The sequence below is a fragment of the Hippocampus comes genome, unplaced genomic scaffold (assembly GCF_001891065.2).
Source record: "Hippocampus comes isolate QL1 unplaced genomic scaffold, H_comes_QL1_v1.1 scaffold57, whole genome shotgun sequence".
Classification (NCBI taxonomy): domain Eukaryota; kingdom Metazoa; phylum Chordata; class Actinopteri; order Syngnathiformes; family Syngnathidae; genus Hippocampus; species Hippocampus comes.
In genome coordinates, this window is record NW_017805039.1 from 2,977,581 (window position 1) to 3,000,367 (window position 22,787).

At 44.0% G+C, this 22,787-nt stretch overlaps 1 protein-coding gene across 4 annotated transcripts in view; it reads left to right on the forward strand.

Annotated features, from left to right (window-relative positions):
• The window catches only part of dlg5a (discs, large homolog 5a (Drosophila)), a 56,730-nt gene that overhangs the window by 19,687 nt on the left and 14,256 nt on the right, over window positions 1–22,787 (forward strand). For 2 of the 4 annotated variants that reach the window (XM_019864057.1, XM_019864059.1), the window contains exons 2-18: window positions 8,158–8,226; window positions 9,370–9,544; window positions 10,002–10,145; window positions 11,412–11,595; window positions 12,742–13,001; window positions 13,410–13,722; window positions 14,675–14,905; window positions 15,579–15,763; window positions 15,840–15,965; window positions 16,599–16,731; window positions 17,315–17,442; window positions 17,712–17,887; window positions 18,199–18,302; window positions 19,253–19,345; window positions 19,972–21,006; window positions 21,491–21,647; window positions 21,715–21,859. In XM_019864057.1, coding sequence (XP_019719616.1) covers window positions 8,158–8,226; window positions 9,370–9,544; window positions 10,002–10,145; window positions 11,412–11,595; window positions 12,742–13,001; window positions 13,410–13,722; window positions 14,675–14,905; window positions 15,579–15,763; window positions 15,840–15,965; window positions 16,599–16,731; window positions 17,315–17,442; window positions 17,712–17,887; window positions 18,199–18,302; window positions 19,253–19,345; window positions 19,972–21,006; window positions 21,491–21,647; window positions 21,715–21,859 — 3,658 coding nt within the window. Of the gene's footprint in view, window positions 1–8,157; window positions 8,227–9,369; window positions 9,545–10,001; window positions 10,146–11,411; window positions 11,596–12,741; window positions 13,002–13,409; window positions 13,723–14,674; window positions 14,906–15,578; window positions 15,764–15,839; window positions 15,966–16,598; window positions 16,732–17,314; window positions 17,443–17,536; window positions 17,598–17,711; window positions 17,888–18,198; window positions 18,303–19,252; window positions 19,346–19,971; window positions 21,007–21,490; window positions 21,648–21,714; window positions 21,860–22,787 lie in introns of all 4 variants that reach the window. The other 2 variants (XM_019864058.1, XM_019864061.1) reach the window with 2 other exon arrangements.

A 22,787-nucleotide genomic window follows, 5' to 3' on the forward strand; every position in this document is an offset into this window, starting at 1 on the left:
CAAGAGACATAGTGACCAGAGTATGGTCCACAGCACTTTTTTACAGCTCACTTTCCTGCATGGACCAATATGAGATGAGTGAGAAGGAGACCCAAGAATTTGCCGACTTCCAACATACTATCAAAGGCAGAACGTTGCCAGCTTCAACGAGTGTGTGAAGTTTTACACTTGAGATTCACTGTCTGCACCTCTTTGTGTTGAAAGCAAGTGTTATCTTGCCACACCTTCATTATCAGAAGAGCGCAAGCCTCAAATGGTGCAGAAACGAAACTGATAAAATTCAAAATCCGAGATCACAACATGTCCTGGTTATAGTGTTATGTATTAGACCAGACAAGACGATGAATGATTCAGCAAAAGACACTCCAGTGTGTTACTCAAAGACTGGAACCGCTGCATTATTTATAATGCGCGGGGTAGGAATCTGTTGCCCGACTCGGTGAGATAACCTGTTTGTTTTTGCAAAAATCCATTCCATTCCAGAAAGCCAAATCATCCCCCTGTTTAGGTTTCTCCCTGGAAAATCTTGTTCCCCATAAAAGGTTACTCCTGTTACAATATCGGTCTTTTCCTCACAGATATTCAACCTCAGTTCAACACCTTCTACCATTCTGTTTTGAGCCTTTCACATCTCCGAACGTGGTGGCATTTAACTGCCCCAGGCCTTGGGAAACAAGTTCACACAACACTGTTGAAGTACATCACCGATGGGTAAATCTTCCAGGGGTTCACAGTGTAGTGGAGTTTTTAATCTGGCGTCTCTGGTGACATTCCCACGCTGGCTCACTGCTGGCCATGTAGTTTAAATCACCCGGCGGTGATCAGTATGACCATTGAAATCAGTTTTACTAGAAGAAGTCTTTGTGTCTTTGTGTGGGAACTGCAACGCCGGGGTTATTTGCTTGCCACATTGTTTGCGTTCAGCTGATCTGCTTTCCGCAGTTCATCTAGACTAGACTCTCACTGATAATTTTGTCTCAGGTTATTTGAGGTTCAGATTGTGACAATGACCAGAGTTTGTTCTCCGTTACTGTGACATGGGACCAAGCTCCAGCCGTTTTGGAAACCTTTACTGCGACTGATGATTACAATTTTAGTGTACAGTAATCCCCCCGTTTATCGCTGAGGTCACCTTCCAAAAAGAACCCGTGATAGTGAAGTGAAATCTGTGAAGTAGTCATCTTTATTTTTTACAATTATTACATATACAATACTGTGTTGTATCAAGCCAAAAATTAAACCCATTTCAGACCCAAGCATTAAATCCCCCCCCCGCCCCCCCCCAAAAAAATTATATATAACATTTTCTTACAAACAACTGACAGTTTTTAGAAATACTGTACACAATGTTTCATCGACATTGTGGGTTTTGTCATGGGGAAAATGTGGCAAACTGCACTGCCATGAGGCCCGTAGACTGTTGACATTCGTCGACAGTCCCTTAACCAATCAGGATGCAGAACACAACGCACTGTAAAAAACAAAATGGAGGCAGGGATTCACGCTACTAAAACTCTATTCTCCTTTTTAATTTCATTCACCATCAACTGATTCTAAGTGAATCATGGAAAGAAATGTGAGGCTTGTTGGAGATTGCTGAAGTCGAATACACATCCCGATGTGTTAACAGCTTAACCATGTTATTTAAAATATGAGAAGTCGCTCAAAAAAAAAAAAAAAAAAATGAATAAATGACATTAACTTCCTGCTCTCATCGTGTCTGGTGTACTTGAGCTGACAACACAGCGTGCCACACACATAACCATAACTCTACCGATCAAATGTCCTCCCCAAACCAAATACACAGAATGTTGTAGTCCTCAGAATGACTTGTGAGAAGCAACAAGGTGCAACAGGACATGTAAAATACTAAAAAATACAAAAACAAACAATTAGTCAAGGAAGAAAAAAATGGCAGCATGAAAAACAGATTACAAGGTAATCCAAATTATAGCCTAGCGTAATTTATTTCTTCTTGAAAAGAAAAATGTTTTTCTTCTTGCGCTTATAGGTTTATCTGGTAACCACATTGCAATTGCAACCTCTCGTCCTTGTCGTTTTTATTGTGGCGAACGGCTTGTTGGACGCATTATACAACCACTCAACAACGCAACCACTTCAGCGTGCCCGCTAATTTGCTATCAGTCTTCACTTCATTCTGACGGAGTTTGAGGCTGGGCCCACGTCAATGTTTATGGCCCACTTAAGGATTTTCTAATGGTAAATTCTGAACATTTACGATGGTCCACCCATCCGTTTTCCCCAAACAAATCACTCTGGATAATCTTTTCGAGACATCGCTAATCTGGCTTTTGCTGATTTTGCTCAAATTCGACACTGTGCATGTTTGTACCCTGCTTAAGATCCAAAACCCGAAACCAATGTTGTTTTGCCTATGCTTACACTAATGTTTGCCTGGTTTCTGAAAATTGGTATGTGATGTTGTGACTTATTAACTCGTATTACTGTCACATTTTCAATTTGGCATTTTCCACGGTCGGCATCCGCAGGCAATTATTGAGGGTGTGGGGACTTTTTGTTCCACTCGGTGAATTCCATTTATTTATTTTTTTCTTTTGGACTTGATTAATTATGTCTTGGAGCAACTTGAGGTAACATGCGCCGTACTGTGCCTCAACTAATTTATAGCCTGGAAAAGAAGAACATGACCTCCATTACGGCAACCCCTACAGGCAGCTTTGTTCTGCTCAGTGTTGCGGTGGTATGGAAAAGAAGAGTTCAGAACATTTAGAGAGAGATTCTCCTATCCCATTAAAAAAATTGAAATAAATAAAAATATATTGAACCAACCAGCCCCCACTCCCCCATATCAATTAAGTAAAATGCCCATCCCTGATTGGGGTGCTCTCCTTCTTGGTACAGCATTGATCGTTGAGGTTGGAGTAAGATGAATCACAAGCTCAGTCCAATAGCTTCCACGCTCCATAAACTGCAGCATAGCTCGGATTTAGAGGTCGGCGATGTAAATTTGCTTTCTTGTCTTTGGCTTTGTACTGACGCACCATCTCACTTAAGTAAAACATAAAACAAGTGAGTCATGCCCGACCATGTTTTTTTTTGTGCTGATATTATCACACGTGTCTCCAGTTTAAAGGCGATGAAGCCAAACACGCAAAACGGAACACAAATACTTGTCCTTACTTGCCTCTTTGGTTTGTGTGGTTTTGGGTTGCTGTTGTTGTTATTGTTTTCTTTAATACAGTGAGTGGAGCTGACAGTAAACCAAAAATAAATAGGCTGTGTTTTTGCTGTGCTTATACTGCTTCTTGACCGTGTGACCCTGAGTTGTTGGCGGAGTTAGTTATGTACATGGCTTATCAGCATGGAGGTTTCAAGCATTGGCCACGTCCCATCAAGATTCTAATCAGTGTTTTTTAAAAAAAAAAATCTTTTTGTGTCAGTTGGCAGCGATGAGAATTTTCTGGTACTGTTTAATAATTCAGTTTCAGTTGAAGCCAGACTTTGCATCTTTGTTTGAGAAGGCCCGCCGAGCCCCTCTCCCCCAGTATGCTCTATTTCAGCCTTCTCGCCTAATCACCTCGGCCTCTCCTCATCCAGCCTCACCATGGCAACACTGTCACCTCTCCTTATGTGCCTGAACACCTAATCTATTCATCTGAAGCGAGCGTCGGTCGCCGAGCACGTCACTTGATCGGAAGGGTAGGCGGCGAAGCGAGTTGGGGGGGTGGGGACCCTGAAGGTAGAGGCGAGTCCTCCCCTGACCTATTTAGATCATAGCAACATGCCAGTGCTAACGCTGCCTCAGGTCCGCCCAGGCTACATTTCTCACCTTCAGTGTCTTACCCAAGACCATCATCGGAGCTAATGGTCACTAATGGAATCTGTCAAAATCAGAATTCAACCAGATGACTTCATTTGTCCTTTTCATTGCATTTTTTTTTTTTTTTTTTTTTGGGGGGGAGGGCAAGGGCGGGAATTCTTTCGCATCTGGGCTTTTTTTTTTTGACATGGATATCATGTTTACAAATGATCAGCCGCAGTTTGTGCTGATGGTGCTAATTACTATTCACGATTAATAAATACGTTTCGAACAGCAGCTAACGCCGCTAACCCATGGACCTCCAGGAAGCTGCCTTGTCAATGACATTCGAGCTAATTGCTTTTTAGCTTGCGGTTGTCATCCACGTGTGCTCATTTTGTCCATGCGGCTAAATCCTGAGGCTTGCCTTGTAATCCTCCCCTTTGTGGGAGTGTTATGCTAGCTATCGAAAGCATAGATCTATGATTCCAAATTGGCTGCCTCATCGCTTCTTAAAGAAATTGACGCAAAACTGTGCGCACAATCTCAGTGAAAGAGCTCAACACGTGAAGTCACCTCTGATACGGAACAACCACTCTGGGTCGCATCTTTACAATAGTTTTCCTGTTTCTGCTTCTGTTGTTGTCATTAGCTTTCATCCTCTTTGCCATTATTGCTGCCCTTCTATGATGGAATCACAGAATAGCCAAAGAAAAAGCAAATCACTCTTTTGGAATTAATCCTTAAAATGATCACTGTGTTAAACTTGGTTGGTTGGGGTTCTACTGTATGGCTTATGTGCAGTGTACACTAATGCAAAAAGTTTATTTTCAGTCTCAAGAGAATGTTTTTTTTTTTTTTTTTTTTTTTTTAAATTTGATCTTTTAATTCATGATTTCTAGCTTTTTTTTTCATCAGGAAAATTTCTAGCTCTTTTTTTTCATCAGGAAACAAAGTGTTATTTCAAAAGGTTTCTGTGATTGTGAGTCATTTGGCAAGTATCCTTCCTCATTGGGATTACTGGCAATTTTAATTCACTGGAGTGCCTTTCAAATGACAAACAGGCAAAAAAAAAAAAAAGCCTTTTTCCCGTCAGCCTTCAGTGATGTTGCGTAGGATTTGAAAGGGACTTACCCCGCAGCGGAGTTGTGCTAAAGCCTCGTCGTGGCTTACGTCTGTTTAGTGTGAGACCTGCTCAGCCAGATAGCGGGTTCAAGAAGTCAGCTCTCGCAACCATGCAAATGAGTTTTGAGGGTTTATTTTGGTGGCGACGTAATATCGCACAGCCTGGAGTCTGCTTTATAAGCCGGTCGAAAATCAAAGCTCTCAACACCAAACGTGTTAAGCATCACAGATCATCAGAAAAGATTAAAAGCCATTCTGCCAAGCTTTTTTTTTTTTTTCTTCATCGCCCATCTGGATCTTACTTGAGTTTCCTCCCATTTTGTCTCAAACACACTTGATATCTTTTTGCGGCCCGACTATCTCCCTTTCATCCGCTTGCCTCTCCTCCACGCCGTCTCCTGGTGCGCCCTCTCGCCACCCCCGGCCTCTCCTCTGTCTACAGGGTCTAAGATGGAGTGGCTCAGTCTCGCTCTCGCTCACACTTAATTAGGCTTGGCCTTGTCACACGTGGAAGGGCTGGAGCCAGAGCACAGCTAAAACCCAGTAGGGAGGCGAGGACGGAGATGGAGATGGGGAACAGTTGGCATCAGTCTGTTGCCTGCTGCTTACAAAAGGCAGCCATCTCTTAAACCCTCTTCACAGGAAGTTGTGTGAGTAAATATAGCACACAGCATGCTTTTCCTTTTTTCTTTTTTTTGCCTTAAACCCCACGTTTTTATTGATGTTCGTGTCGTTTGAATTAGATTCTGAAAGAGATTTTCAGCGCCGCTGACCGTTTATTGTTGAGGCCCATTTAGAGGAGGCCGGCACGCACCCGCAGATTTGTTTTCCTTTTGTGATTTACTGGCACTTTCCCCCCCTTACGAGCTGTGATGGATGCGCGAGGGTTTTGTTCGCTGTAGAGATCGCGGCTCAGGTTCTTGCTGCAGGAGGAAACGCAGCACTTTTTAATTGAGGGTAGAAAAAAAGAGGTTGAACATGAACGTCATGTTCTTTTTTTTTTTTTTTTTTAGAGCAGAGACAAACACTGGTGGTGAGCATTTGAAATACAAGGTTGCACATAATCTGATGCAGCTGGCTGGTCCATCTAGTTGGGATTGAAAACAAATGCGTCTCATTGGAGGTAATGGAAATATAAATAGTTATTAGGGTTAAAAAAAAAATCAATTCATCAAATAGATTTGCTTTTCTTTTTCATAGCCCGTAATCAATTCATAAACCATAAATCAATCCTTTGAATACATCTTTTCCCCATAAAATGCTGGGACATACATCACACGCCATGCTAGATCTCGTCTCACTGCGTGAGAGTAGCCTATCAAAACATGGCAGGAGCACTGAAATTAGCGCCAACAAGCTGAGAGGCAGATGTCTGGAAGTTTTGGGGTTTTAAAAGAATACAAACACGGCAATTAACTGCAACTTTTTGAGACGGTCACAGGAATTTGAATGACATGGGTTTACAGTGTGTTTTTGTTCCGCTTTATTTACAAAGCTTGCCCTGTGGTTGGAATTGATTTTGATTTTTTTTTTTTTCTTTTGATCCGGTCATGTTCAGTAAAACATACATGATTAATGTAGCTGTAAATATTCCTGTTTTTACTAATGCACCAAGTTAGAGCAAGACATTTCTCTTACTTGCAGCATCGCAGGCGCACCCCCCCAAAAAACAATCTTAAAGTATTTTTTTTTTTTATATTATATATTTTACATATATGCATCAGTACTGAAATCTAAAGAAACGAGAGACGACGTGACCATTTTATGAACATAGGAAGTTTTGTGAGTTAAAAAAAAAAAGACAACTGCAATACGTTCTAACTAGGAGTGGTAGGCTACACTAAATAGCTTGTGTGTGGGGATTATAGATATACTGATGTGGTACGTTATTTCTGCTTTGCATTAGACACAGTGCTTTTATCTTGAAGTGTGAAATGATCCCAATTCTTCAAGACTTCACCAATTTAATCCTCCGCAAAGTGGTGCGTAAATCTGTGTGGAAAAATGATCTCTGCAAAGCTCTTAGGCACAAATTTTGCTCTGACTTTTTCTTGTAAATGAGTTATACCAGTTTTTAAAATGAAACATTTCAGAGCCCGGATTTGAATCCCTAACAGCTGAACTGAAAGGCCGATGTGCGAACCATTTGGCTACCACAGTAATGTATCCCATTCTCCTTTGACTTCACTTCTGACACGTATGGTCAAGGCGACATGTTGGATTGGTAGATAGTATGCTCACATCACCGTTTTGAGGTTTGGGGTTCAAATCTTGGCTCCTATGTGTACTTGTGAATGTCCTTGCTGTGCTTGCATGCTTGCTCTCCATCACATTCCAAAACTCACATCTTCGGTTATTTGAAAGGAAAAAAAAAACAAAAAAAAACGTAATTGTATCCTTCAGTGTAAATGTGGGTGTGAATTGTAATGTGTGTATTTGTGCCTGACAATTGTCTGGCAACTACTCCAGGCTGTACCCAGCCTCTCTGTCAGCTGGCTGAGGCTTCAGCTCACCCACGGCCTTAATGAGGTCAAGCGCAGAGAGAAAATGGATGCATGCTTTGAGATGGTGAATATGGAGTGAGTACATAGAGGATGAAGAGGGTGCTGAAATAACGAAAAAAGGGTATGTTTTAATATTTTGACGCATACTCTATTGTAGATGGTCATTAGCCCATTTGCCAATAGGCCAGTGATGCTAACAATGATGTTCAGAGGACATTAAGGAGACAATGTAGGCAAAAAGAGTGCAGTGTGTGTGTTGTGCAAAATGTAGTTCTTTCTTCTGCAGAATGCACAAATTTGAAATACAGCTTTGGACTAAAAAAAAAAATACTCGCCCATCTTAACGCTGTTTAGAGCTATTGAGATGAAGAATTATCGTTCTCTATGCCGACTGTGTGTGCGACGTGGATGCTCACACTTCTGACCAAAAAAAGAGAGAAAATCCCATTTGAGCTGTGACATTGTGCTTGGGTAGCACAAACATACAGAGGCTATACATTAAAGGCAGTCGAGAGTGCAAAGTGAGGAGAAAGGTGGTTTAATGACGACAGCAGTCTGGGGCATTAAGACGGACTTTGCCAAGGAGGAATGTTGACGTCTGTATTATCCCCGAGTCTAAGCCCACGACTGTTTGTGTCGTACACCTGCGGCAATATGCCAGACGCCGCATCCTATACATAAGAGTAAGTCAGTTTTCGTCTCCTGCTTTGGAGGATTGACCTCGAAAATTGTGCTTTGTGTTGCCAGGTTCCACATACAGCGTCCTCTCCACCATGCCGTCCGACTCTGAGAGCAGCAGCTCCCTCAGCAGCGTTGGTATGTAGTTGTCCGCAAACATTTGTTCACCGTATTATGGTTATATTTTGGTCCTTCTGGTACTGAGGCAAGCATGTTATTAAAACACATGGCGACTGTTTTGAATTTTGCAAAAAAATGTGTCATGAGCCATTTACGACAACATTATTTGATTCCCTCCCCGAGCTTCAGTATTTCTTGAAATTTTTCGTGAATGAGCACCGAACATTTTATGGGATGCAGCAAAAAATTTACTTCGGCCTTCAAGAGAATAGATTTGTTTTGTCTTAAGCTCTACATTGAAGCGCTGAAAATCCCTTGCTATGTTCTCCCTTTTCATGAAGTGATGACTGCCGCGCTTGTTTTTGCCGCTTTTGACGAAGGTCCAAATGACTCAGCTGTGTTACATAAACCTCCAGAAGGGCCAAAATGTTGAGTCAAAGATGAACATAATCCTCAAATTTCCTGCCCCAAGTCTCTGTGCCATGGATGCGCTTCTTTGTATAGCTGTGACTGCTTAGTGACACATTTACTTGCCTTTTTGGCAGAGAATCCAACGTGTGTAGTAAGCCTTGCAGTAAGTGGAATTTAACCACAGGAAAAGTCTCTGAAACCACACCAAAAACACATGCACTGACCAAATCCAAATGTAGCTTCTCTTTTAACATTCCCCTGTCACATATTACATATCCTGGAATTACAAGAGACATCTTTCTGGATTTATTGTGCACTGGCACTGAAGGCACCCTAGAGGATTATGTCAGAATTACACCGACCTCCCCAATTTCTTCAAGATTAAACGCAAATGTATTGTCCTGAAACGTCAAACACAAGTTTAGTCAAGCTACAAGTGAACTACCTTGAGAATGTCTGTCCTTGACAGATGGGCGATGCTATATTCCATTTTTTTTATCAGGGGTGGAGAATAGCACCAAAGTTTAATGATTCGTGATTAAAAAAAAAAAAAAATCTTGTATGAAAAAAAAATGTTGATCGTTAGACACACGAAAAGGTCTCAAAGACGCTCAGCTGAAATTGTAGATTTAAATTGTGATAACGTGGAAATTTTAAGGTGCTGTATGTTTCCACTAATTAGGTGTCATTTCAACTGTACTTTGCCTTCTTTCTCTGACCACGGTTTTGCCAACTCGCTCTCTGTCACAGGTTCGCCTGTTAACGGCGAGGCGTCCTCCCCTCCCCCCGCCATTAACGACAACCGGCCGCCCGGCGACCACCTGGACACCGTCCTGTTCCAGCTCCGCCAGGTGACCAGGGAGCGGGACGAGCTCCGCAAGCGTCTGGCCCTTGCATCACCTGGCACCACATTTGATGACTGCAGGTACAAAGCCTCACTTCCCCTGGCTCATGCCAGGCTTTCCTTCCTAATGCCAAGTACACATAAAGACAGCCGGGCTGTTTTTGTCCCAATTTCGCCCCTTTCCGACCAAGGATGTAACATTCCCAACAATCTTGTCTGATAAGATTATCCTTATGTTTGAGTAAACAGCCTTGCTAACACTGCCGTTCACAAAACAAGAAAGTGGCATATTCTGTAAATGTGTTCAACTATTGACCAAAGTGTTTTTTTTTGGAGAGAATGTCCATAATGCTTCGATCATCCAAATATTTCTTATCGGCGCTTGCTTCTATTTCTTTGCTCCCTCCCCCAAGAATGCTGCCAATCTCTCCTATGCGAGGAATCCCGACTCTTTCTTTACTGTCCTTGCATCCAGGTCGGGTTTTGTCGCCGCGATTCTGAGTGCCGACTCCTTTTCTTGTCGCGTCTGTCTTTTAAGGCCAAATTCCAAAGCCAGCCATGACTATGAGCGCTTAAAAAGCCAGTGCATGAGGGCCATGGCAGATCTGCAGTCTCTCCAGAACCAGCACACCAAAACACTGAAGCGGTGCGAGGAGGCTGTCAAAGAGGCCGACTTCTACCAGTGAGTAGGCTTCGTGCTAAATCTCTTTTGTTGCTACATAACCGATTTATCGTGAGCCGTGTTTGCATGGAGCCTTATATTCCGATTGACCAAACGGAATGAAAATGCTCCATTTCAAAACCTCAATCCAAATAAAAAGGCCGAATCCGAATAGAATTTCTTTCGGATTCACACGTGTGGTATATTCCTTTTATCCATCCAAGAGCTTGTTTTAAATTGTGTGTTTTTATCAAGCTGTTGCTTTAGTAAAAGTGTAAAAACAGTCCCGCCTTATTTACCCAATAGACGACTGAATTCCATCTTGATAAATCACGAGATGTTTCTGTGTGTCACACGGCTATGAAGTTGCTCTTCTGATTAATGTAGTGATGCATATAATCGCAAAATCGGAATTGGATAACATCACATGCAAACAGTTGACCAGATATCTTCAATCAGAATTATTTCAATTGGAATGACATCAAAATTAATCCAGCCGTTGTTGTCGTAATATATTTATTGTAAAAGCTGGCCTGTTGGCTGCTGGCTATCATTCATAGAGAAAAGCAAAACAACATGCATATCTTTAAAAGTATATTTATTTATGTCCCAAATTATCCAAACCCGAATTCGGAGGATTTTTGTTCATTGAATGGGTATCCTTTGGCTAATCACGCATAAATTCTGGCAAAATGTGTGAGTTAATATGATAGTCTATTGTCATTTATGTCTTAAAAGACATCCATTGAAAAAAAATATCAAATCAAGTTGAACTATTTGCGACTGACCAATTTATTTTCTGAATTTCTCTTTGCGGGACCAATAACGGCATTTTTTAAATAATTTTTGTTTTTCTCGCTCAAATGCAAGCCAAACTCTTTTTTGTAAGCAGAGTGTCTTCAGTGTTATCACCATACAACATGGAATTTTGGCGTTATGAATGGCGCACAGTGGACTCGAATACATGGTCACATGCAACAAAAAGTCACGCGCAGTTACCATCATACCTCATGTTTTTCACTTGATTATTTGAAATGTATGGCCTAGAATTGTTTCTCGTACAATATTTATTGTAATTATGCCTTTTTGGGTTGCAAACGAAACTCCATCATAAACTGAAAAATGTACAGTATATACACTGTAGATTATATAGTGGCCGTAAGTCAAATTACATAGTTTTGTATTTACCTTGAACATGTCACTTCACGCCAGTACATGCGTGCAAAGATCCTTCTCGAACATGTCTGCATGAGTTTACCGCCCTTTGGCTGCTCGCCCTTCATACAGCATGCTGCACAGCCGCGTCCTGGGCGAACAGACGCAGCTCAAGGAGGAGATGGAGACACTGCGGAGGGACAACGCTCAGCTGGTCCGAGAGCACAATCACCTCAAACAGAGTTGCGAGGAGCTCCAGCGGCTACACGGTCAAGACCAGAAGGAGTTGTCCGACCTCCGACTGCAGCAGCAGCAGGTACGGTCAACTCCAATGCACGCTATGACGCCCTCAGAACTACAGAGCCCAATTAGATCAGCTGGTAAGGTCCGTTGTTTGCTTCGACTGTTCATTGAATAAGTGACTTTTGCTGCACTCTGGCCAACAAAGAGTGCTCTGACCCATATAGAACTCCATTGCTGTGCACCTATGGGGACTGCGCGCTGTCTTAAGTGCACACTATAAGGCAAGCCCAAGGGGAAATGTATACGGTGCATTTCTGCAAAAGGGCAATTGCAAATAGGAAAAAAAAGGGGACTTTGACTTGACCAAAGGGCACACTGACCCAAAGCATCTAGTTACAAGATGAGGATATATGCTGCATAGACAAGGTTAACACAGCCCCCCGGCCACTGCCGCTCTCACAGGCATCCAGCAGGCGTTATCAGCAACATCTACCGTAATGAGACATTCACTCGAATGAGTAATGCACATTCAAGGACACACGCTACTGTTAATAGTGGAGGCCCTTCGATTTGACTCATTTGCCGCTCCAATCATGTGCATTAACCTGCACATGGCAATCGTTAATGTGGGGATTTAGTAGTGCTCTGGTAAGGATATAGCAATGCTTGCTCTGTAGTGCCACCTGCTGCTGAATCGAAGCACAGCATACATGTGTTTGTTTTTCAAATACTGTGGTACCTTCCCATTGACGTCATTTATATTTGGAATGGGCTGTCACCATCATAAAATCTTTTCACCCGTGCATGAAGTGTTGAAAGCAAAATTCCATTTCTAATATGTTATTACTTGCATAAACAGAAGCTGTTATAGTCACTGTATACAGTTTATACAGAATGTATTGTAAACGTTGCACAACATGGATCTAAAGCTCTAACTCTGGCCACAAGTGAGAAGAACACGGCAGAAAATCATTTGGTTGCTAGCTGCGTGAAGCTAATGTTGCACATAACACTTTTCTTCAAAAACAGTTAAGCTAATCATTTGATGCTGGTTCAGATAAGGTCTGGCAAGATGCACCGACGATTTGCAGGATATGCTGATGTCACACGTTGACAGTTATATGTCCCCAAAAACTCCTGATTTTACAAGCTTTCCACTGTACAGTGTTATAAAAAATGAGTTATGCGACTATTTGTGTGTGTGTGTTGCACATGGCAGGTCATGCGAGAAAAGGGCTCCTCGGAGGTGCTGAACAAACTGTACGACACCGCCATGGACAAGCTGGAGGGTGTGAAGAAGGACTACGACGCACTCAGCAAGCGCTACGGCGAGAAGGTGGCCACGCACAACACGGACCTGAGCCGCCTGGAGCAGGCTGAGGAGGAGAACCGGCGTCTGCAGAAGCAGATGGACGCGCTGCTTATACAGCGTGACTCCGCAATGCACTATCAGCAGCAGTACTCCACCTCCATGAGGAGGTGAAAGCATTACTTGTGTACAGTATGTGCGTGAAACACTAAAGCCCTTATGCTCATAGCCTATTTCGAACAAGCTCTTATCTTCAAGGCCTTCCTCCCAAAGCACCATCTGATTGGCCAACTGTTGGGCTTCTTGAGAGGGAAGCCTGCCAAGGGGAAGCGTTCCACGACTTTGTGATTATATTCTGCCCCTGGCACTGTGTTCATACAAGCTAATGGAGAGAAAACACTCGCAATCCAGTTATTGTCGTTTGGCCTTGGACAATACGAGACATAATTCCTTTGCTTTGATTGGCTATGCATTGATTAGCTATGGATATTTTGGTCCGTGTTCTGGCTGCTTTTTGGTTGCGTCATTTTGCACATCATCATCTTATGAAGTCCATATGCGCAATTCCGTCCTTCCAGGTTTGATTCCGTGCAGCAGGAGCTGAATAAGTCATCCGCTCAAAACAAGGAGCTCCAGCGCGAGATGGAGCGGTTGCAGTCTGAGGTGACTCGCTATAAAAACCTGCAGTTGAAGTCGGTCAAGGACTGCGACAAGTACAAGGAGGAGCGCGACTCTGTGTTCAACGAGTACCGCCTCATCATGAGCGAGCGCGACCAGGTCATCAAGGAGCTGGACAAGCTGCAGACGGAGCTGGAGGCGGCCGAGGCCCGGCTGAAAAACACTTCCTCGGAGAGGGTCGTGGCCAGCGAGGAGTTGGAAGCGCTCAGACAGGTATGCAGCTTGAAGCGTGTCTTAATTCAGTGTGCATTATGGCTGCAGATATAGAATATTTTTAGAATAGATTATTCTACCAATTAATGTATGAGTGATTACAACAAAATGTGCACGGCAATCTCTGGTATTATTGTTGTCCACTTGGGGGTGCCATCCCCATATTCTACTGTGTAATATCCTTGAATTGAATCGTGTGTGTGCGTGTGAGTGACATGGGAGTCGGGAACTGAGAGTGTAGAACTGCTGAAAGTTCAGAATAGTGGCTGGCTATTAACCGGCTAACCGTTAGCTAGCCCGCATGCTGAGTGAGTTGCCAGGGCATCAGTTGTGGCCATAGCAGCACATGTGCTTATTGTGTGTTTATTTTGTTACCGTTTGCTCATTAAAGTCTACCTTAGTCTCTCCTTGACCACTAATGAGGGCATTATAATATGTTGTAGCTAGCAGTGGTAGGCTTTTATAAATTCGCTAATATCAATACCTTATGTTTGGGATCGTAGACGTGCTGTTGTGGTACGTTAGCTACTTCTTACATTGCACTTCGTCTTCTTGTTTAAGTGTGAAATGATCCTGAACTGGACGTTTCCTGTCTTTTTTCGCATTCTGTCATTCTAACTGATCTCTGTCATGCGAACATTTTTTGTACATGGAATGCTGCATTAGACTGCAGTGACATTAGTCCGTATAGGGAAAATGATCCGCGTGAAGCTTTATCTAATTCCTGACTTAAGCGCGCATCACTGAGTTGGTTATAGGAAAAAGATGAAACATTAACTTACCATCTGGTGGAATAAAGTCCACATCAAAAAAAAAAATGATGTTTCACTCTGACTCCTCTTTGACGAATGTTTCTGAACATGCTGGAACTGCGCCAGCGTGGATTCTTTGGCTCAATCTGTCAATGACTCAGAGTTTAAATGCTTTACTTTTTCCTCATTCCCCACCGCAGGAGTTGAACTCGTCGCTGGTGGACCGCGACAGGGCCATCTGCGAGAGGAACGAGCTGTTGGAGAAGTACTGCCACGAGGTGAAGGACAAAGCCGAGGCTCAGAAAGAGCTGAGCCAGGCCTGCAAGGACATTGAGATGGTCCGGGAGGAGCGTGACGTGGCCCGCAAGGAGAGGACCGAGGCCATCATTCAAAGGGATCAGCTCCTTCGGGAGTACTATCAGGCCCGACAGGTAAGTCGGCCCTGCGCTGCCACACCTGAGTAACCAAGTCAAAGGTTAGATGTATTCTAAAAATCTTTTGGTTTTCTGTGAGCTATCAGGCTGAGGATTACATGACTATGTCACTGCATTGACCGTTAAGCCGATTTAGATTGCACTGCTGTCACCCCATGAGATTCCCACCCCCAACCCACCCGGTTACATTTGAACTTTAACCTTGGATTGGATGAATGATTTGAGGCTTTTTAGTGAAGGTGATCAGACATCGTGGATTTCATAATCATATCTGATGCACATAATATAACTGATGTAGCCCATAATGAGTTTAACACACCTGGATTTTTTTTATTCTCACTAGATCTCATTTCAGCCATTGGATTTGGAGGGGGGGATTTTATTTCTCTCTCTCTCTTGTTATAAATTGAAATCAGTTGTTTTGGCATAAAGACATTTTCTTAAATGTCACCAGCCACAAACAATAAAACCGACACTGAATCATTTTTGACATATTCGATTGATAAATTAGCACGATTGTCACTGTAAAAGCCATATTTTGAGACAGCTCTTATTTTGGACCTCATTAAATCGCTCAGGCTGTACCAAATGTCAATGCTTGTTTACCAAAAACCGAAGATGTCAACAAGGAATATGACATATGGCCTGCTAATTAAATGCACTCATGCAGAAACAAGACTCGGCCACACTTGACATGGAGCGGGCCAACAAGGAGATTGAGATGCTGAGGAAACAGTATGAGGCCATGTCCCAAGAGCTGAAGGAGGCCACACAGGAGACTGAGGTGGCCAAATGTCGACGGGACTGGGCCTTCCAAGAGCGGGACAAAATCGTGGCGGAGAGGGAGAGCATCAGGTGCGTCCGCTGTCACCTACGAGTTGTTATGAATGCTAACCAGAGGTTAGACGATCACCCTTTTCTGCATCCACAGGACGCTGTGCGACAACCTGCGTCGGGAGCGAGACCGGGCAGTCAGCGATCTCGCAGACGCGCTGCGAAATCTGGATGACATGAGGAAGCAGAAGAATGATGCTTTGCGAGAGCTCAAAGAGATGAAGTTAGTTTTTTTTTTGTTTTGTTTTTTTGTTCTTGTAATCACTTATCAGGAATACATTGGAAAAGATAATAAACTCAACAACCCGAGGAAAATCCTCCTTGTGAGCGAGTACACAGCCTGCCCCACGACTACATTTGTTGTATGTAAAAGCCTCTGTTGCGCTCTGCTGCGTGTGGTTGGGTGTAAGATGTAATATTGTGCCTTCAGAGACGATGATGGGAGAGGTCTCACTCATTTGTCTGGCAGAATTTCCACATGCCAGGATTAAAATTTTAATCCTGAAACACAGCAGTTAGTTGACAGTATTGCGTTTGTCCTCTTTCTGTGTGAGCCCATATGGCACATAAAAGCTCCCTCTGCTGCCTGTAGTGGGAATAACAGACACTAGCCAAAGCACAGTTTGCAATTTGGTGTTTTAAGGTCACAGATACCCTGAAGACATCCCTCAGAAAGCATATTTTAGGATTTATGAGTATAATTCCCTAGACCACAAAGCCATTTCCACAAAAAAATTGCTGCATGCCTCCATTCATTTGGAATGTAATTACGTGCACAGTAATACACGCCCAAAAATATAGCCGATGGCTATTTTCATCTCCAGTGGCTGACCTATGTCTGTGTTGGTTCATAAAGGGAAAAAATGGAGGGGCAACTGGAGAAGGAGGCCCGCTTTTGTCAGCTCATGGCCCACAGCTCTCACGACTCGGCCATCGACACCGACTCCCTTGAGTGGGAAACTGAAGTGGTGGAGTTTGAGAAGGACAGGGTAAGTGCAGCGCCCTGGTCGGAATCGATTCAAAGGCTATTTTCATTATTGAATACAATTCACAGGGTTGGCGGTTTACGGTAGTGGACCATTATTGGCGCAGTGACGTAACCCCGTTCAATTTAGAATGCGCTATACGGTATTCTACCACTAACAGTTATTAATGCAGTTGTAAAGTCGTAACTTATATATTTAAACGTCAGAATGAAAAACACTTCTTGACCATGAATTTAAAACAAATGAAAAACCCTCAGTATGACGGAAACTGAGTGTGCCTTTTTTTCAAATTTATTGAATATCAATTAACCCATATTCAAAATCCATGATGATCATACAGTTGTTGAAATGCTTCATACTGACGAAGAAGCGACCAAGTTCAAGATGCCTTTGCTCCTTTATGATTCCTATAAAATCCCACTGTGTGACGGTATCGTTTCGCAAAACACCTTCCAATGCGCTCTCAATTTAGTGTGTTCAAGCTTCGTGAAAGGATGAGTGCTTTGACTTGATTGCAGTTGTAATGTACAGTGTTTAACTTGGATCTTTATTTGTATGACAGTTGAGCAGATTTACTGATTTACAGGATGACATGGACTTGAAGGCGCTTGGATTTGATATCGCCGAGGGGGTAAATGATCCATATTTACCGGGAGACTGTGGAATATTTGTGACGCGGGTAGACAAAGGAAGTATTGCAGATGGAAGGTTAAGGTGAGCGCGCTCATATCTGGGAGCTCCCTGTTGACTCCCTCTAAGACTTCATCATTATTTTTATTTTTTTTTTTTATTTGTTTTGCACTTCCAGGGTGAACGACTGGCTACTGAAGATAAACGATATCGACCTGACCAACAAGGACAGGAAGCAGGTTATTGCAGATGGAATGATGAGGTGAGCGCGCTCATATGGGGGAGCCCCCTGTTGACCCCCTATAAGTCTTCATTATTTTTTTTTTTTTTTTTTATTTGTTTTGCACTTCCAGGGTGAACGACTGGCTACTGAAGATAAACGATATCGACCTGACCAACAAGGACAGGAAGCAGGTAATGAAGGCGGTCCTCAACGTCGGGGGACTCATCAACATGGTGGTACGAAGGAGAAAGTCTCTTGGGGGAAGGCTGCTTACTCCCGTTCACATCAACCTCATGGGGCACAAAGGTATCTGGAGGCTAATCTATTGTTCTTGTTTCCTGATGTTGTTTACTCCACGCCATGTTAGAAGTCTCGAGTAGAAATGGTTGTCGATAGTTTTGATTTGAAAACAATTCTCAAAAATCATCAGTTTACGCCTTGCGTCTCTTTCAATGTCGTACCAATCTTCTGACTTGCACGCAATACAACTCATTACTTTCAAATGGCATTGACTAGTCAGAGACAGTTTAAAAGTATCAAAAGTATAAAAGTAACGTTCACACTCTTGATTCCATGAGAACTTACTTGCTATTATTATTATCATCTCTGTGATGTAGACAGCGGAATCGGTCTGGAGAACGGCGTGTTCGTCACCGCCGTGGTCCAGGGCAGTCCTGCAGCCAGAGAGGGCACACTCACTGTTGGAGACAGACTGATCGCTGTGAGTCACGCACAAACTTTTCACAAATCCGCACTCTGTCTTATTTATGTATATATTTTTGAAGAATACGCTGCCTGTCACATCTATCACACCACGTCTCACTCAGGTTCCTCTGAGCTTTCTAATCCAGGCTTTTTTTTCCATCCCAAAACACACAACTTAGATAAAGTGGCATTTTGTGTGAATTTAAGGGAATTCTTCCTTCAACAAAATCATCACCTAGCTCTAGTAGGTACCCGTTCAAACGACATATGAGAGCATGTCAAGAATGTAGCTTTGCCTCGTAAACAATTGAACAAATTATTTCACATATAATGAAACTAGTGTAGTACTTTTAAACCCCAGGTGGACGTGCTCACAGTTTACTTTGTAGAAGGATATTCAGGAAATACAGTAGCCCTAATAAGAAAATAAATGCAGTGGTGCCCTGAGTTTAATTGGTTCCGTACCCACGGTTGAAACTCTCCTGTGTACAAAGTTTCTAGTAATTTTTGTTTGTGAAAAGATTCAGCGACGGAGAGCGTGTCGTCAAACCTTAATGCCCGGAAGCAGGAGATACTTTCACTGCCTGATAAAATGTCTTCATCTCCTTGTTCAGACCCACTTTAATCTGAGCTCAGTATGACATCCGCCCTCGCCATTTCTTATCTGTGACCGTCTATTTCAACAATCCCTCTCAAGTTGATTGCATTGTGATAGTAATGGAAAGATTGCGGCGTGATGGCCCTACACACTGAAAAGTGCTGGCCTACATTTCCCCCCAACCGCCGCTGACAGATTTACATGCCTTTCAAGCCCCCGGGCGTTGCTTTGTCACCTGCATTGCATCTCTTCCAACCGCACTGCCATTGACAACAAAGCGCGCACCTGACAGGGAATATCAGCCCAAAAAGTGCAACCGCCTTAATGACGAAGGACCTGTCCTTATTTCTGTCATCTCCTCTCCACAGATAAACGGCATCGCTCTGGATAACAAGTCTGTGACAGAGTGCGAGGCCTTGCTGAGGAACTGCAGGGACTCTCTCAGCCTCTCTCTCATGAAGGTAGGCCAAACACTTGCCTCTCTGAGCTTCTTTTCAGCTTCTTTCCCTAAAACCTTCAAAGAACTTTCTTCCTACTTTTTTTTTCTTGCCCTACATAGCAGTTGAGTAAGTGGGTCTAGTAAAAAGCACAATCTTCCATTTGAGCTTTCATTGTTAATTGGTGTTCATTCATTTTAATTGTGGCTTCCACTGTTGATGTTTTGAGACATGGGCAATGAAACGACAGCTTGAACTTTTTATGTCCATCCAGGAATTACCTACCTCTCATTTGTTAGAATTTCTATTCAGGCAGTGTTTAACATCTCTGCCTCCCAGAAAGGACATTTTGGGTTCGACTCTCAGCTCCGGCCTTCATCTTCATTGAATCTACACCATTTGTAACGCGCTTCAAAAACAAAATCGTGTACGATTTTGCAGGAATCTTTGATGGCAAAACAAGTTTAATTAGAATCTGATCCATCCAATGTATTTGGCATCAAAGTCTTTCTATCAGGTTGTTGTTTGCTGTGCTTTTATAGGATGTTAACATTTGTTTCCTTGAAATGAAGCAATAAAAATCATTTGGTCATATAAGTCACAGTATTGTCAATGGTTGTTAAATTAATGTTCATTTTTCTGCCTCATAGTTCTTTCCTCACAGTACATCCGGCCAAAACATCTTTGAGAGTCTGCGTGATTCATCTGAGAAGTCTAACGGACGCATTCACCTGTCTGAGATCCATTCCCGGAACAGCCGCAACCTCAAACACAACAGCTCGACTCAGACGGACATTTTCTGCCCCGACATGGCGAGCAGTGGAAGAAGCGGCATCTCCGGTGAGAGGAGGAAGCAACGAGGGGAACCCGATGAGCTTTACGGGGAATTGGGCAAACCATTCTCCACGGGTTCTCTTCACGTCACAAGCCTGCGTCCAGCGTCTGACCTGGGCACCGGCCGCTACGGCCCCAGCGCCTTTCAAGAGTGCTGTCCCTATTCGAAGGCGCCGTCCTCCTTGCCGTTCGACCCCGTCTCCGCACCTGACTGCCTCACCATGGAGGTGACTCAGGACAGGAAGCACAGTGGAGGAACGTGGCCCAAAATGGTGGTGGGAGGCATGTCAGTCGCGCCGGATAACAGCAACCCGGTCCCAGCAGCGGCGCAGCTCTCCATCTATAAATCCCCCAAGCAGAGGAAGACCATCTTCGACCCGGACACCTTCAAACGCCCCGAGACACCCTCCTCTAAACTGGAGTACATGGCAGCCAATCAGATAGCGGCGGTGGCTGCCGTCGCCGCGACGTCACATTCTCCCCAGGCCTCAAAGACGGACTCCCTCTCCTCGTCCTCCACTCCCACCCCGACCCCGCCGACACCCCCCACCCGTAGCGACTCTTTCAAGTTCAAACACAAACATCAGAGCAGCTCCGCGTCCGACTGCACCATCACGTCCGACGGCAAAGGTGACGCCGTCGTCTCCACGGCGATGGGCGAGCGGGAGAGAGACAGAAATGGCAACCACTACTTCCTGGACGGCAAAGTACTGACCTCGAGGAAATCGTGCGAGGAGGACATCGGGCGAACTCGAGGCGAAGAGCCTGAACTGAAAAGGCCGCGTCCGAAATCCGCCCCTGCCCTTCGCCGCAGGATGACTCCACAGACCATCACCCTTCCTGCGTTTCAGGTCAGTCTGTTAAGTGAATTACAAGACAGCCCTGACTACCAAATCGTTTTTGTCCAAATCATGCTTCCTTCCTCTGATAGATCATTGTGGTTTATTTAAGAGACACTGTGTCGTTTAGGGATGTAGGCCCTCAAAATAGAGACATATTTCTCATCCTCCCAGTAGGCCAATGCCTGCATTTTATTTCCCCCGACCACCTGAGAATTTACGGGCCCTTCTGAGTTTCGCCAGAGGACTTTACCTTTTGAGCCAGGATGTCAGAGTGATCGATAGTACTGCACTGACACCAGCCACCCAGCCTGGGAGCTGACTCACTCCCCCAGGCTCAGACAACCAGGAAGCCAAGAAGTAGACAGGCCCTGGAGCACAAAAGCTTTTGTAGTGGAGATAAACGTTTATTTTAAAGTACCATAATGGCATGCTGTCTTTTTTTTTTGCCTTTGGGGCTCCTTCCCAGTGCTTAATGGTGTTTTCTATCCAAAAGGGAGGAAAACTAACCGGTTCCTGTCATCTGTCACAGAGCTACTCGAATGAGGAGCATTCACCGGAGCCACGGGACATGCTGCGCGCCTCCCCGAGCCGCTCCCATCGGCACAGCGTCGGCTTTGTGCCCACCGTCTATAACGGGAGCCTCCCTCCCAGTGAGTCTCTCAAACTCACTCAGCCTCCTCTTTTCTCTTCTTGACACGGCATCTGTTCTCTTGGCAGATTCGGCCCACCGGGGTCTCTCTCCGTGCCCCGCCGTGACAGCCGTGATGAGGAATCCCGTGTACACAGTGCGCAGCCATCGCGTTCATACCAGCAACTGTCCGTCCGTCGCCTCCCAGATATGTCACCAGCATGCGCCCACCAGGTGATCTGATACCGACACTTTCTGTTTCTGTCTCCCAAATTCAGGGTCTCTGTCCCGCCTTATGCAGTAGCTTCAGCGTGAGTGGAAGAAAAATTGCCAACATTGCCCTGACAACACCGTGCTAGGTGGCTACGTGTTGGCATGACTAATGTTGCGTGTTTTAACATGATGAAGATTTTGAGGTGCTGTTCAACCCAAAGCTTCGGTTATTGGCTCCATTTTTAAATGTTTCTTATGAAATCAAGACTACTCGGAAGTTGGTGGTTTAAAGTCTAAAATGGCAATTATACTTTGTCCACTATAGTTTATAGTCACAAAACTTAGCATTATCCACAACAAAACCGCCCAAGTACAAAGCACCGTCAAACGGCTTGCTTCCCCCCATAATCAATCATATCGGTGAACTAGTGTTAACCCCAATTGTAAACTGCCTGGTCACCCGCCCACAGGTCAGTAAACAATTAAACACTGCCCCTTGGAGTGATTGGAGGTATAAGGGTCATAAATGAAATATGGGGCTCCTACATCTAGTTTCTGTTTTCCCCCCATGCGGTGTGATATTGCATTCTGTAATCATAGCAATGATCATGTACAACAGCTTGTGTGACGAATTCTAATGTCTCGTATAATCAGTAAATACATTTCGATCATAGTTCATTGGCATCCTCCTGTCATGAAGAATGCCAAGTGCCACCACTTATTTGAGATGTCAGATATCTTCATCTCGGGGAAGTTGGGGCCTCATTGGTCCAATTTTATATTTGTGCTCTCTGGGATGCAGATAAGCAATCATGTACTGGCAAAAGATGCTTGAAAAACAACACCGGGGGGGGCAAGGTCTCTTTAGTGGGCAGCCTTCACGTGCCTTTTCGATGTCATCGGTCATCAAAGGCAGCTACCGGATTAGGACACAGTTATTGTGTTCGAG